This window comes from Rhagoletis zephyria, unplaced genomic scaffold (genome assembly GCF_001687245.7).
Source record: "Rhagoletis zephyria isolate East Lansing unplaced genomic scaffold, Rhagoletis_zephyria_1.1 Rzeph_scaffold_00398, whole genome shotgun sequence".
NCBI lineage: Eukaryota > Metazoa > Arthropoda > Insecta > Diptera > Tephritidae > Rhagoletis > Rhagoletis zephyria.
The window spans coordinates 262,003-276,708 of NW_016157482.1; the positions used below are offsets into that span (position 1 = coordinate 262,003).

The 14,706-nt window shown below is 37.4% G+C and overlaps 2 protein-coding genes across 2 annotated transcripts; one reads left to right on the forward strand and one right to left on the reverse strand.

The window, feature by feature from the left end:
* Positions 1 to 224: 224 nt before the first annotated feature.
* Positions 225 to 3,826, reverse strand: Fbxl7 (F-box and leucine-rich repeat protein 7). The gene is made up of 4 exons (XM_017611388.1): positions 3,047 to 3,826; positions 2,129 to 2,965; positions 1,782 to 1,961; positions 225 to 1,701 (listed from the first exon to the last, which is right to left on the reverse strand). The coding sequence occupies exons 1-4, from the start codon at positions 3,687 to 3,689 to the stop codon at positions 1,166 to 1,168; spliced, it is 2,196 nt and encodes a 731-aa protein (XP_017466877.1). The 5' UTR covers positions 3,690 to 3,826; the 3' UTR covers positions 225 to 1,165.
* Positions 3,827 to 11,438: 7,612 nt separating this feature from the next.
* On the forward strand, positions 11,439 to 12,122 carry LOC108359476 (PI-actitoxin-Aeq3a-like). The gene is made up of 2 exons (XM_017611355.1): positions 11,439 to 11,523; positions 11,940 to 12,122. The coding sequence occupies exons 1-2, from the start codon at positions 11,439 to 11,441 to the stop codon at positions 12,101 to 12,103; spliced, it is 249 nt and encodes an 82-aa protein (XP_017466844.1). The 3' UTR covers positions 12,104 to 12,122.
* The last annotated feature ends 2,584 nt before the right edge of the window (positions 12,123 to 14,706 follow it).

The window sequence follows — 14,706 nt, forward strand, 5'->3', positions numbered from 1 at the left end:
TGTTTACTACATATTTTGTTTCTGTATTTTTGAAAAATTTTGCAAATAATTGCTTTATGCCCGATTTCCACTAGACATTGTGATGTTAAAAAAAATTGGTGTCATTCAAAAAATGCCAAGTGGAAATGAAGTTAATGACATATGTATTTATGATATATATATATGATATGATATATATATATATAACATTGGGCCACGAATAGTTCTTAATGCTCATCTTTGTCATTCAAATTTTAGCCATTTAATGCCTAGTGGAAATGCAGCCTTAGAGTGGAACCGAACATCACCTTTTTTTTTAGGTGTTTAGAGCTTTTCAGGCTTTCGGCGTTTTATTCAGTTATGCGATTTATAAGCTGATTTATTGCTGACCACCAGAGAAACTTAGAATGATGAAACATATGATTAACTGAGCTAAAATAATTTCTATAGAGTGCAGAGTTTTTGACCCTATCGAGTAGAATAAAAAAAGCCGTGAGCACCAGGTACTCATAACATTTGATGTGCAAACATCCGCATACGCCTTGGCAAATCATTATGCGATTTTTCATATATTTTTCCGTGTAAAAAACTGTGGCAAGAATTTGTCACTGATACAGAATAGAAGTTACATGCATAAATATATTAGTCGTGAACTAGACCCGAAGTGATCCTCAGCTAGTCCCCAAGTGGTCCTGAAATAGCCCTGAACTAGCCTTTAAATGTCTATTTGTACACACAAGAACCAATAACAGATTTTTTGCTGGGTTAACGCAAATTTTACACATGCCCAGAGCTGAAAGCGCAGTTCCACAACAAGCTTTTCAAGCTTTCAGCGCTCTATTCAGCTGTAAGGTTTATATTACCACTTCAGCGCCAAAAGCTACAACACCTGAAAAACTTGTTGTGGGGTTCTACTATAAAAGGTTTACACATCAAAGATAAGTTCAACTAATGAAGTTCTAGTAGAGAGAACTTACGAAAGCTTTATAGCAATAAAATATAAAATTTCAACTAACATGCTTTTCTTCCAGCCTAAATTTTCCAACTTTCGAGTCAAATGAAATCAAATCCACATTGTTGAAAGCTCAAATCTACATCTATATATTGCCTCTTTTCATTTCTCGCTGCGCACCCTCCGGCGCCAACAGCGCAGTAATCCCTATGTCCCAACAAAAAATTTGCCCTTTTAACAAAATCCCGGATTTGTATGTTCTATAACACAACGCTTGCAATACTTCTTCACCGCCCGATAACCCTCAATCGATATCTGACAATCCTGTATGTTCAGCTGCTGAAGACCGCGACAGTAATAGGCGATGCACTGCACGCCCCGGTCCGTAATCATATCACAATTCCGTAAGCTGAGCTTCTTCAAATTTGGACAACTTTCGGCGAGTGCACGCAGCCCCGCATCGCTGACATCACACTTGCCGATGTCGAGCGCGCGCAGGCGCGGACAGGAGTGAGCCAGCACAGTGATGGAATCATCGCTAACCGCTTCGCAGCCACGCGCATTCAGATAGCGTAACTTATAGCAGCGACGCGCGATCACCTTGAGGCCAGCATCGGAGACGCGATCACACTTCGCCACCGAGAGGTAACGCAGTATTGCGCCCAGTTTGGCGAGTTCGTAGAGACCAAAATCGGTAATGTTCACGCAATCGGATATGCTGAGCTCCTTGAGTGCGACGCAAAAGCTTGGCACGAATTTGAGGCCGGCATCTAAAAGGTTGGAGAAAGTGTGAGCTTATGTTGTTCTGTTTGTGGCGATAAGTGCATGATGGTATGTAGCAGAAACTTACCTGTGATTTTGATACAGCGCCTAAGGTAGAGATAGACCAGCTGCGGACAGTTTTTCACCACGATCTTAAGACCTACATCGTCCAGCACAATGCAGTCGGTAAGGTCTAAGTACTGCAGCAGCAAGCGACGTGGCTGTTCCAAGTTCGGATGTGTGCTGATGCTGAGCACTTGACTGCAGCCTGAAAAGAAAATGTAATAAAAATTATTTGAAAGGATCTCACAGTTTATGGATACGGTTCGGTATATATACTTTTCATCCCGCTAAGTAACCTGCGCACTCAGCTCTTCTTCGCTTCTACATCGCTTCGGTCTTAATTACTTCCCATAGCCGATCTACTTCACTTACCTGTCACATCCAGATGCTGCAAGTTGGTACATTTCGTAAGCACATCCATCAGCGCCTGATTGGACACCTGCACGCACGTCTGCAGCTGTAGATGCGTCAGCTCTGGACAGCGTCGTGTCAGCAGCTGCAAACCTTTGTCCGATATGCGGCAACCCTCGGAAAGCATAACTCGCTCCACCTCGGGGCATGAGCCATTGCATGTTTGTCCGCACAGCTGTCGAAAGATCATTTTCAGCGTCTTATCGCCATTCAGATGTTCACCTTTGAGCGAAATCACCTTCCATAGTGTGGGCCGCCACGCGAGTTGATCGAAGCGTCGACAAACGCGCGCCAAAATGCACAATTCGCAACTATCGAACCAATTGAAAATCCGTAACACAACTTCATCGGGCAGCCGATCGAAGAGTGGACCAGAGCGAAAAATCTTTTTGTTCCACGGTGGCGGCGCGACATTGTCATTGTGTCGCGCGCGTGTTACCGCTGTTAGCGTAGTTGTCGACGGCGGTGGATGGTGAACGATGCTATGCGTTGTGATTGTGTTCGGATGATGACCGGTTGGCGATGGCGAAACAAGCGTGGCATAGCCCTGGTCTAGACTAGGTGAGAAGCGACCGATGTTGCAGAGTCCGTCGGAGAGGCTTTTCACTTTGGTGTGATGGAAACGTTGATCGAGCGCATGGTTGGAGGAATTGTTATTGTTGTTTGAATTGGAAAAATTATCCAAATGATTGGATGAGCTGAAAGCGTCTGCCGGCGAGCCAGTGCGATTGAGCAAATAACGATCGGAGCCACTCGTTTCGCTGGGACTGGATGTGCGATGTCGCAAGTAGTGCGCGTCTGCAAGGAAAGAAAACATAAATGTGGAAATAAGAACACTGCGTAACCTAAATCTAAAATATACATTTTCCCGTCACTCACCTGTTAGCCGTTCGCCGCCATTGCTGTAATTGCATATATTGCGCAGTCCATCCTCGAGGAAATAGCGCTCATTTTGAAAATGGTTCGCCTCTGAGCCCAGCGGCAGCGCGCGTATCGCATTGCCCAAATAGAGCGCATCCATTTTCTTTTCTAAAAAGTATTGTACATTACGCGCTGTATTTCCATTGATCGCACCCGCCACCGTCGGCACACTGCAACGTCCACCCTGATGTCGTGTTATACGTGCGGCTGATGTGGCACTACCATGCGATCCACTACGCGGCAGTTGAAACATTTCTGGCAGCGCGTGATTGTGTTGAGCCGACGCAGCTGCAACGGCAGCAGCATCTGCATCTTCCTCAATATCGACCAATTCATCGAGCAGTCCATCTACAGTGCCACCTTGTTGTGATGCCGATGGTGTATAGATGATGTCGTCCGCGTCGATGCTGAGGTCTGGTGAGGTGCGGGACATTTGATAGACTTGCGGATCGAGTGGACTGGAACTCAGCGGATGATGATATGGCGGCTGATGATGGCCCGTAAGGGAATCGATGACGGCGCTGCTGTTGCGGCCCAACGATGCCAGGGGGCATTCTAGGCTGGTGGGTGGTAGCGGCCGGCGTGCGGTCTGGTGTGACATGCTGACCTGGCGACGGCGGCAATGTGTAGAATAATGGCGGTGCTGTTGCACGCGACAATAGCAACAACGACGATAAGTGGTGTGCGTTGGAGAGAGACTACAGATGGCGGAGAACTGGAAAGATGGCAAAATAAAAAAAGATGTGGGATTAATTTTCATGTAGTTTTATTTGAAAAATTTAAATAGAATAGTTAGCGCTATTAGAAATATTGAATGTTATCGGCTTTTTTGCAACATCAACACCTCCATTGCCCAAAGTAGCACGCTTTCCGCTGGCTATTCTTAACTTATTGCGTTTATGGGCTGCCTGTATGCGTGCGAACATTCAGGCATACATATCACTGTAAGTAAATACATAAATATGTATGTATGTATATACGAGTATGCACGTGCGTATTTGCTTCGGTAGTACTAGGCTACATTTGAATTATAACGTACTCATTTCCGTTTCCTGCTTTCTACCTACGCTAACGAGAAGTGTGAGCGTTAATGGTTAGCGCTTTAGGAATAAGTATATGTATATGTATTTTTTATGCTCGTAGCATTAAAAATAATTGACTTGCAAAGAAAACCAATAGAATAAGTTTAATTGATATTGTTTTTAGTACAAATATAACAACTAATTTTTTTAAATTGCTGGCAGCGCTGTTACGCTGCATAAAAGGAACGTTCCATCACTACTTTAGGCCAGGTTATCGCGGTCGTCTACAAAATACCCTTAGGCTCAGAGCCCATTGCGATGCCGGCTGTGGGGTCAGCAACTCCTAATTCCTTCTAAACACATTTTAAGTTCTCACCAGTTTAAGAAGATCCCTGATTTTCACGCACCTAAGGTCCTCCAAGTTGTCGAAGAATCATCTAGCTGAGTAGACTGGAGAGTCTCCGTCTGGATAGAGCAAGGCACTGGCACAACAGGCAAAGTATATTTTCCTTCTCTTACGATTCCTTTCTATGTCCCAGTGTTACGGAATCCATATGACCTTTGGACGAAATGATACAGCCATCTCGTTAATCAATGTGCGACTTTTAATAAATACCATGGAGATTGTCGAATGCTTCGTGAGAGTTTTGATTGCCGTCGGGCTGTCAGTGAATATAAACCTAGGGTATCATATCACACTTTAGCAGATTTGTGGTCCTGTCGATTGCCATCAGTTCAACCTGAAGTTGTGCGGCAGTGGTCCGGAAGATGAACGACAAGGGAGATTATCAGAGTTTTGAGCGTCTCGTTTGCATTCTTTCTTTAATGGTAGTATGGACGTAAACGCTATACTGAGAGCAGAATTCGGCAGTGCGTTGTCCACCAGACCAGGAAGAACCGAAAACTCTGTAAGTATCCTGCCACGACTGTAACTATGTAGTACTTGACCACTTATTTAGAATATTCATTCGAATTGTTGCAGCACTTATGACCTGTTTGGCATATAGGTCTACCAGAAGAAAATTCAGTAGAGCAGACAGTGCTTCGATGGTGTTGTTCTCTCTGCAGCCTTTGGAATCTGTCCATATTTTTAAAGTTTACCGCCCTCGTAAGTTACCACTATGCCGTGTATTATTTTGGGTTCCATGCCCCATCTTTTTCCGATTGACCTGCTGCAGGAATAAAATTAGTGCTACCTTTGATTTGGCTCTGACCGTAAACCTTTTTATTGTTGATACAGAGTGTGCTGCACACCATGTCTCTGATACGCCCTTCTATTAGTCGCTCTACGCAAAATGTATAGAAAGCTTAAAAGGCCTTTGTCCGCAGGCAAGATAGTGCACATCACCGCTCTAGAGATTTTAGCAAGAAAGATGAGCGACTAATGCCCTTTTAACATAGGAACGCATTCAATTCCAGTTGGAAATATGGTGCACCTTGTGATTATAAGGGAACGCACTGATATAGAATGGGCTTGCCGATGAATGACAACTGCCGCAACTCTCGAGAGCTTCGAGCTGTACTTTTTCGACTGCCTGTCGGATCTAAGCACAATCAACACTGAGCCATCTAAATGGCATTACAACGGCCACCCTTATGCTTAATTTTGGCACAATTCGACCTGAATGAGGGCAGTCACAATAACCTAACCTAATCTACTATTCGGTTTTTGACAACCTGGGCTCCGTATGTCACAGATTTTTACTTATCATCTGCCAGACCAGCATCCCCACTCCTCTTTCCAACTTTGAGTCATCGGAATTCATGGAAGGCAAGAATTCCATTCTTTCTTCGTAGTAAATCGTATAGGAATCCTGCAGTGGAAGTCTCTGAAAGGCACGAAAACCCGTTATGGCGTCCTCTCTCTTTCTTTAAAGGGTTCCTCCTACGGGCGCTGTTTTGAGCATCTCTGGAGTATATCGACTACCCCTACCTGAAAAAAATTACAGTACTCAAAAGGGCTAAATTTGTGGTTGATGGAGAGCTCCCTCAAAAAAGTACAACAATCCAATAATTTCTGGCCAGTCATCCCAAGTGGGGAGGGAGTGCCAGTTAGTTTCTATGACGATTTATAAAATTGTTTTAAGCTCAATAACGGCTCAAAAACCTCGAGGATCTTGAAACTCTTTCTTAAAAAAAAATTTCTCCAAGTTTCAAGCTGTCAAGTTTTACGCATTTAAAAGAGCCTATTATAATAAACGAACCTACTTGAATGCGAAAAAATTGGGGAGCAAAGCTGCCATAGTAAAAAAAATTTAGCTATTGTTTTCCTTAGCGAGATGCAGCACCAAAAGACGGATCTTTACATGGCAATTCTGGCAATATCTTTAAACTCACCACTATCTTTCAAAAGACAATTTTTTCGTAAGTAAATATTTCAATTCTGGCAACCATATTGAAAGCTCTTTTTTGTATTTCAGAAAGATCTAATAACGAGTAGGTCTTAGCGTTATTCTGTTCGTCTGTTAGCAGTAAGTCTTCTAAAAATTAAATTATGTAAGTAAACAATACATATTTTTCTTTTTAAAACAATAGAAGTTATATTAAATTTCGTTTAAAAAATGAAACAATTTACGAAATAAAAATATATATTTTTTAAGAAAAATAAATTCTTATGAAATTAAAATATGTATATAAATATTTGGTTTTAAAAAATTAAATCAAAAACTAATAGAAAATTAAATTAAAACAAGGAAAAAATAAATAAAATAAGTTCCAAAAAGAATATAATCTAAGACTAAAGGAAGATTAAATGCAAAAGTTACAAATAAACAAAAAAAAAAAAAATAAGTTTCTAAAGTTAAACGAAATAAAAAAAAAAATAGTTTTCTTCTTAAAAGAATAAACTTTAAAGACTAAAAGGAAATTAAATTAATGCAAGACAAAAAAATAAATAAGAAACAGAATAAAATATTTTTCTAAAAGTTAAACGAAATTTAAAAAATTTAAAATTTTCTTTTAGAACAAAATCTAAATTAAGAAAAAAATATATTTTTCTTTTGAAAACAATTATCTAATGGAAAATTAAATAAAATACAAATTATTTAAAAGGAAAAAATCAGAACTCGGATCTCTCGAACGGCATGTCAGAGCTTTCTTCATTTGGCCATTGCGACATTTCGAACATGTCCTAGCAGTTTTTATTAAAAGAGCTTTTCATCATCATAGTTAGCAAGGGAGCTTTTTCTGCAATACTTTCGTGTCAGAATAAACAAAATCTTTCAAACTTTCAATTGTCTTATAAAAAACTTGCAACTAATTTTTTTATTAGTCAGAAGTGCCCTATTACTCGCAGTCGATGTTGATAATCACCCTGTAAGCGCCAAATACTAAAAAAAGTCCTCCAGTTTTTCTTTTCACCTTTTTGTTTTGCGCTGAACTTACAACAAAAAAAAGCCTGCCACTACTAGCAACAGCAATCTCATTGCAGCGATCTCTCGCACAACACAAAAACACATCGATCTTACGCGGCTATGGCAGCATAAAAATTATGGGGCGCTACAGTGGCTCACTGCGATTGCAAGCTTATGAGTTGTTGTAATTGATGCACTGATGTTGTTGCTATTATTGCTGTTGCTGCTATTTTGCATTAAACAATATATGCAAATCGGCAGACAGCCATGCCGGTCGATACGCTGCGCAGCAAGAACGCGCGTTACAGATCTACATGTGTACCAACAGACCCCTATATACGTACATACATATATATTTTATACATACATACATTTAAGTGCAAAAGCGACGTGCCACAATAAGTGCAACAACGACAGCAATAACAATAAAAATAAATAAATAGGAACAAATGATTTTCTGTTGTTGTTGTTGCTGCTGTTGAAATAATAGTACCGGCAAAATTGCGCCAGCTGTTCATAGTTGATTCGACAAATTCGATCAGCAGCAGAAAGGATGCAAAAAATTATTTTGTATAAGTAAATAAATTTGCTGCCACAATTTGCAACACTGCCGCCTCACACAGACGCATGGGAAGTTTGAAATTTTACATGTAAATTCTGCTGATGGCACTCTACTGCCATTTGAGCTATCGATCGTGCACGCTGTCGCCTTCATTTGCTACCATTTGCTCCTCTGCTGCGACGAGAGACACAACCTTGAGTGCTGGCGGTGGTAAGGAAGTAAGGAAGGGCAATGCACTGCCACAAATGCATATATGTATATATAGCCAGGTATGTAGGTACATGCTTTAAATGCATATTCCATGCTCATTATTTTGATGCATTTTATGTGCCGCAGGCTTACGCATACCAGAGCATATGTACATATGTATGTATGAAGGTAGGCATGTTGGCAGCCAGCGCAACAATAATGATGGCAAGCCGCATAGCTGATCAACGACAGCAGTAGCATCAAATGCAACACTGAATTTGCAACACGCAACTCTGCTGCGGCAAAGCGGTGCGCGGCAGTATTGAAAGTGGAATTTCCTGCGCTTCATTCGCCCCTTTTGCCAAGCAACTGTTAAACCTACAATGGCAGAGCGTTGCATTGGCGCTGGTTGCATTCTCAATGTTCGCAATTACATGCTTGCTTAGCGTTTTCCCACATTTTTATATATGTACATAACTATACCTATGCATTTAAAAAATTCAAATACATAAATGTATACAGAGCTTATGCCAATCTACTGATTACATACCATATCAATACATACATAAATTCATATATACTTGCAGCTCTTGCCGCCAACTGATATGAGACATCTGCTTGTAACTATCACCAATGCCATTTTTGCTACTGCATTGACTTCAACATATTTGCTGCATTCGCCCAATTCTTGTCGATGCGCCCGGATAAGGCCTCATATCCATCATCGACAAGAATTTCCCTAAAGCAATGAAATTTCATACAAGTTCATTGGGCGGCGATTAAATAGATTCGTTGCGCTGATTGCTTGCTCAGCTTACAAAGTGCATGGAGCAGGAACAAGCGGTACTGATGTAATGTATTTCAGGGTAGGACAGCGAGTGGCTATGTAATGGGATGCATAAAATTACATACGTATATGAGGGCATTTAAGCCTTTAGCCCTTTCAAAACAGTGAAAAACCTTTGCCTAAGACCTTCATCGACGAAGAGCTGAACTAATAAATCTCTCATCGTGCCCGACCTTATATTTACATATATACATACAGACGTGTTAAGTGGACGATGGAGAACAGAGCTTTTGCTTGAGACATATGCTCCTGTCTACATAGAAAGGAGAGGAAGAAGTTTACGAGTCTCTAGTGACAGCTAACACACAAGGGCTTAGTCAGACCTAAAACTAAATACTTCGAAACTAGTTCGGTAATGCAAGTCTGAACTTGTTTTTAATCTGGGTGCAAGGTCACTCGAGAGAAATTTGACCATTCGACCTTCGAAGCCACCATCAGAAGCTGATTGAATATTTTGCTTAGTAATGACAGCTTTAAGGGGATGATGCAGGTGGGAAAAACTTATGTGGCACTCAAACTCAGAAGGTCTAGCTATATATTTACTTTCATTGAGCATACAGGACTACAGACAACTGGTGGGCGTGCTGATTGACCACTACTCGCGGCACAATTACCAGACTGTGATCAGCATACATATGTACACAACAACTATATTTGTCCCACCCGCCTTTGAAGAGGATGAGAAAGAGGAACACTTCTGCCCCTTAGAAAAAAAAACAGTGTTTCATAAGAACCCATATCACGTTTGGAAGCTATGGGTAAACGTCTAACATCAAAAATTGAAGACAAAGTTCAATAAATTAAAAAAAAAAATTGCGCACACCCCATCTTCTGCCGCATGTTCTTTTAAAAATTTGCAACTACAGCCAACCGAATGCAAAGATGTTTCACCTCAAAGGCGAGTATTTAAGGCTTCTAGAAGAAATGTGTTATTTAATAAAAAGTACCATTCAAATCGGCCAATAACCCCATATGAGCAAACTTATATAATAGTGCAAATATGTAAGTATTTAGATGGTTAAACATATGGGCATAAAATAAAAAAAGTCTTTATAAGTCAATAAAAAATAAGCTATGGACCAGTGTTGTACAACGCCTGTGCGTGGGGCGATCTTTAACCTATTGAATGCCATTTCAATTTGACATTATAGCGTTTTACACGACAATCTCAATTTGCAATTTCGATGGCAGTTTGTTTATTTAGTTGTTATTCTGTTTTGTTTATTATTATATCTTCACAGTAAGTAATTTTAAGGGTTGTATTCGCAAAGAGCAATTTCACTGAAATTGAGATTTATATGCAATTTCAAGTGACAGTTTTTTGTATGGGCCAGATTGAGAATCGTATCGTAAAAATATTAACGTTTAAATTTTGTATAAGGCACCAATTTAGTTTGTTCTACGTAATTCTAAATTTTTAGGGGTCGTTACCATGGTTTTGAAAAAATTTCATTTGCTTTAAATCGTAAAAATTGCGCAAAATATTGGCTTAGAATCTGATAAATTTGTACTTTATTCATATAAATTGAGCTCGCTGAGTTATACCTGGTCAAGGATAAATTTTGTCGAATTTTTGTGATATAAAAAAAAAAATTTCAAACCCTGGAAATTGCTGGTTATAAGTTTGTTGCTGCAAAGGCTGCTTCTTTTTACAAGATGCATTAGGAAATTCAGATCGTTCAGATTTTCAATTGAAATTAACATAAGTTGGCATTATTTTTCAAAAATATTCACTGTAGCGCTTATCACATAACTTTACGACACTCACATATCGACAAGATTTGAACATTTATCTTAATATTTTTAATTTTAATTATTATAATTAATTTATATGTATACAAATATAGCATATTTTTTTAACAAAAACCATATAAATCCAAGTTTCAATCTTTGTGGAAACTTTAATAAAAAATTCAACAAACTTTCGTAAAAACTGCATACTCCGAATTATTCTAAAAATTAAATTAAAAAGCCACGTCCAATAAAAACACAAATTAAAAAGTGATCCCTTTAGACCCATCATATTTTTCTTTCCAAATAGTCTACCATCCCGCCGGCAAAAGTTTAAAGACCTTACCGATACCCGACCTTCCCATTCAGTTTAAAATTAGTACTGTGGGTGCCGCGGTTCTCGATACCCCACGCCCATCTCTATCACATATTTAAATATATTTGTATAGTTGTTATTATAAGCCATATTTGCTCCCACACTTAATTATATTTCAACAGCTGTTTATACATATAAACAACAATAAAAGTGAAAACTATTTTTCAATTACTTGGAGCGGTAAGTATTTATAAAAGAACGAACAACTTAATATTTTTAGTCAGTATTTAAGTTAAAGGTTTTGTAGAGTAACAATAATTAGTGAAGAAAATGATTGGTCTGCGTGCGATTTTGGGTGTCTTCTTGCTAATGGCCTTAGTGAATATTTTTGCAGTTAATGCGGAAGAGGAGGATGGTAATACATAAAGGATAATAAATACAATACAAGTTTACAGAAAAAAAAAAATAAAAAAAACACTGTCTGACCTGAGGCATTTCGAATATGAAATAAAAATATTAAAAAGTAAAACAGTTTTTGAGATATAGCCGAAACTCGGGTTTTTGGGATCTGGGAAAAGTGCACTAAATTAATAGCAGAAACTGTTTCAGAACTCGAAAAATCGATATTTGGCTATATCTTAGAAACTTCTAATTTTTTTATACATATATATGAACTTAATATTCGGCTTCAGCCAAAAATGTTACATCGGGAATGATGGACAAATGCCACAGATCGGATTTCTTAGCGAATAGTTGAATTAAAAAAATTTAAAAATATAAATGTTTTCCCTGAATAAGTAAAGATTTATTAAATGCTTATAATATTTCCAGTTTGCAGTCAACCCGCTGATCGTGGTCATTGCCGTGCTCTGCTATGGCGGTACCACTACGATATCGTTTCAAATAGCTGTCAAACCTTTGCTTATGGCGGTTGCGGCGGAAATGATAATAACTTTGAAGCTATAGAGGACTGCGAAGCTACATGTTTGGAATAGTATAAACTTTATACTAACTATAAAGGATATCTTAGGGGTGAAATGTTGAAAAAAATTGAATAAAAAAAGGAAAATTTGAATTGGTAAAGCATAGGTTTGTTTCTTATAACCCAAGGCGGTGAAGTGGGTACGAGTATTTTTAAAAACAAGTCAAGTTTGGGTCCAAGCACAAGGGCATAAGTAGTTGGTAGTTGTGCTTCTTGAAATGACAGAAGAAAAGCTTCGAATGTGAAAAAGATTGTGGCTTATGGATCTTGAACTTTGATTGAAATACAAATACACTGGGATCATCTTTCACTGTGCGATAGACTGGGTCAGGCTAAACATTGTAATAATGAAGAAAATATTTTAGCTGTTTTTAGCATGTACCTTTTTACGACCCCAAATCCTTTTAAAGTAAGCTTTCTATCTAGTGGAGGGTCTACTCGGTATACAAGGGGCATCCAATAAATCTTTAGACCACCAAAAAAAAAAGGAGCAAATTTCAATCCTGCTTAAACGATAAACTTTTCAACGCGCGACAATTGAGCTATACCGAGAAAAGAGGAGAAAATATAGACGTATTTTAAAGAAGAAGAAAAGAGAGGGAGAAAATGTGTGTTTTCTATCTTTCGAAACACTAATTGAAAGAGCTGCTAACGAGAAGGTCTCAGCGTTGTTTTGTGTCTTCTAGTAATAAGTTTTTTAAAAAATAAATGAAAAATATATAACATATGCATATATATATATTGCTTACTTTTTATAATACTAAAAATTAAAAATAAAAAAAAAACTAAATTTAATAAAAAAAAAATTTAAATTAAAATTAAAAGAAAATTTAATTTAAACAAAATAATTAAGAAAAAAAAGTAACACAACTTCCTAAAAATTAAATGAAATTAAAAAAAAACACTTTTCTTTTTAAAATAAAGAAAAATTAAAATAAAATCAAAATAAATGAAATAATTTCATAAATATAAAATGAAATTATAACAATTTTGTTTTTAACCAGTAAACGTAACAAATAAAGGAAATTACATGAAACAAGTAATTTAAAAACAATTTTTTTAAATATAGGCTTTTAATAGTGGCTAATAAAAAAAGTCGACATATTTTAAATATCTGGACACCCGCGCCACCTAGCGGATTAATTCATCTTTAATAATGCATTGCAATCGGGTTCTGAGCTAAGTTTAAAGTTTCAGGTCCCTAGCTCTGAGACACTACCTTTCCGTTGCAAAAAGAATTATCGAAACCGGTTGACGTGGTCCAAAGTTATGCGGTAACAAACATAAAAAAAAAAATAAAAAAAAATAAATAAAATATTCCGACGAACTGATAACCTCCTCCTTTTTTGGTAGTCGGTTAAAAACAAAACCGACTTAAATTCTCATATAAAAATTTAGGAGTAGCGTTAATTTCTTCATGATCCAATGATCGAATCTATACCAAATTAGTATGGAACCACCTCTGAGAAAAAAAAAATATTCCGACGAATTGATAACCTCCTTCTTGTTTTTAAGCCGGTTAAAACACATATTACATGGTTACTTTAAACTTGAAGAAGCTGGATATAAAGCAATTTAATAAAATTTACGAGATTTTTATGGTTTCGAGGGAATACCCTAGTAATTTTTTCGATTTACTCAAATATATGTAGGAATGCGTTCCAATATTTAAAATATATAAACACGGTTTTAAATAATAAGATATACGAAATACTTATGAGGTCGTTTACTTATACAGTGACTCAAACAAATGACCTCGTGTTGACTTTTTTTTTAAACATTCGTAATGTTTTTCTATAAAATGCCGTTGAAACTGTAAACAAAACCATATTATTCAGTTTCAAAGTTTACACAAAATTTAGGAAAATTCTAAAAAATTTCATAAAAATTTCACCGTTTTATTAGGAATCCTTAGAACATGCAGTTAGCTATGCAGTTTTATAGCCCATACAATTTTTGTCTAATGACAAGCAAGTTTCAATGGGCTAAAAAATCGCGTTGATTTTTGAGAATTTTTTTTGGATACTGCTTTTGTATTTTTTTTTTATATAACAAAAGCAATTTACAAAAACTGGGGTTGATTTTTTGAAGTCTTGTTGCGAACGGTCTCCCGCGTTGTATTTCATAAGAAATTCATGCTTACATATGTATATAGAAAAAAGTTCAAAAATCCGTCACCAAAATATTCTCAAAAATCAACGGGATTTTTTAGCCGTTTGAAACTTGCACTTCATCAGACTAAAATTGTATGGACTATAAAACTGCCTACCAAAATATATCCTAAAGAAGCACATTAAAAAGTTGTAATTTTGATAAAATTTTTTGAATTTTCTTAAATTTGTTTTTTGTTATTTTTTGGCCATTTAACAATTATATTCAACAATTTTATAATGAGCTCGAGGCCATTTTTAAATGAAAAATTTATTGTGGAAAAGCAACAACAATTTGAAAAAATGGTAGAAGTGATAGCTATTTCGGAAATCACCACATTTCCTCATCAGACTTCTTTCAGTAGGATTCGAACCGACGATCCCACTGACTCAGCCAGTTGCCCATGCACCGCGCTAAGACGCCTTGTAAATTATCGTTTGCTTATTTCCACTATTTTTCATTTTT

What these genes read in the sequence shown, in the direction of transcription:
- Fbxl7 (XM_017611388.1), bottom strand. Translation starts at nt 3,689, where the DNA reads ATGTCACACCAGACCGCACGCCGGCCGCTACCACCCACCAGCCTAGAA. An exon ending in TGGCGGCGAACGGCTAACAG is followed by an intron (nt 2,966 to 3,046) that starts GTGAGTGACGGG and finishes CTTTCCTTGCAG; the next exon opens with ACGCGCACTACTTGCGACAT. An exon ending in GCAGCATCTGGATGTGACAG is followed by an intron (nt 1,962 to 2,128) that starts GTAAGTGAAGTA and finishes TTTTCTTTTCAG; the next exon opens with GCTGCAGTCAAGTGCTCAGC.
- LOC108359476 (XM_017611355.1), top strand. Translation starts at nt 11,439, where the DNA reads ATGATTGGTCTGCGTGCGATTTTGGGTGTCTTCTTGCTAATGGCCTTA. An exon ending in TAATGCGGAAGAGGAGGATG is followed by an intron (nt 11,524 to 11,939) that starts GTAATACATAAA and finishes TAATATTTCCAG; the next exon opens with TTTGCAGTCAACCCGCTGAT.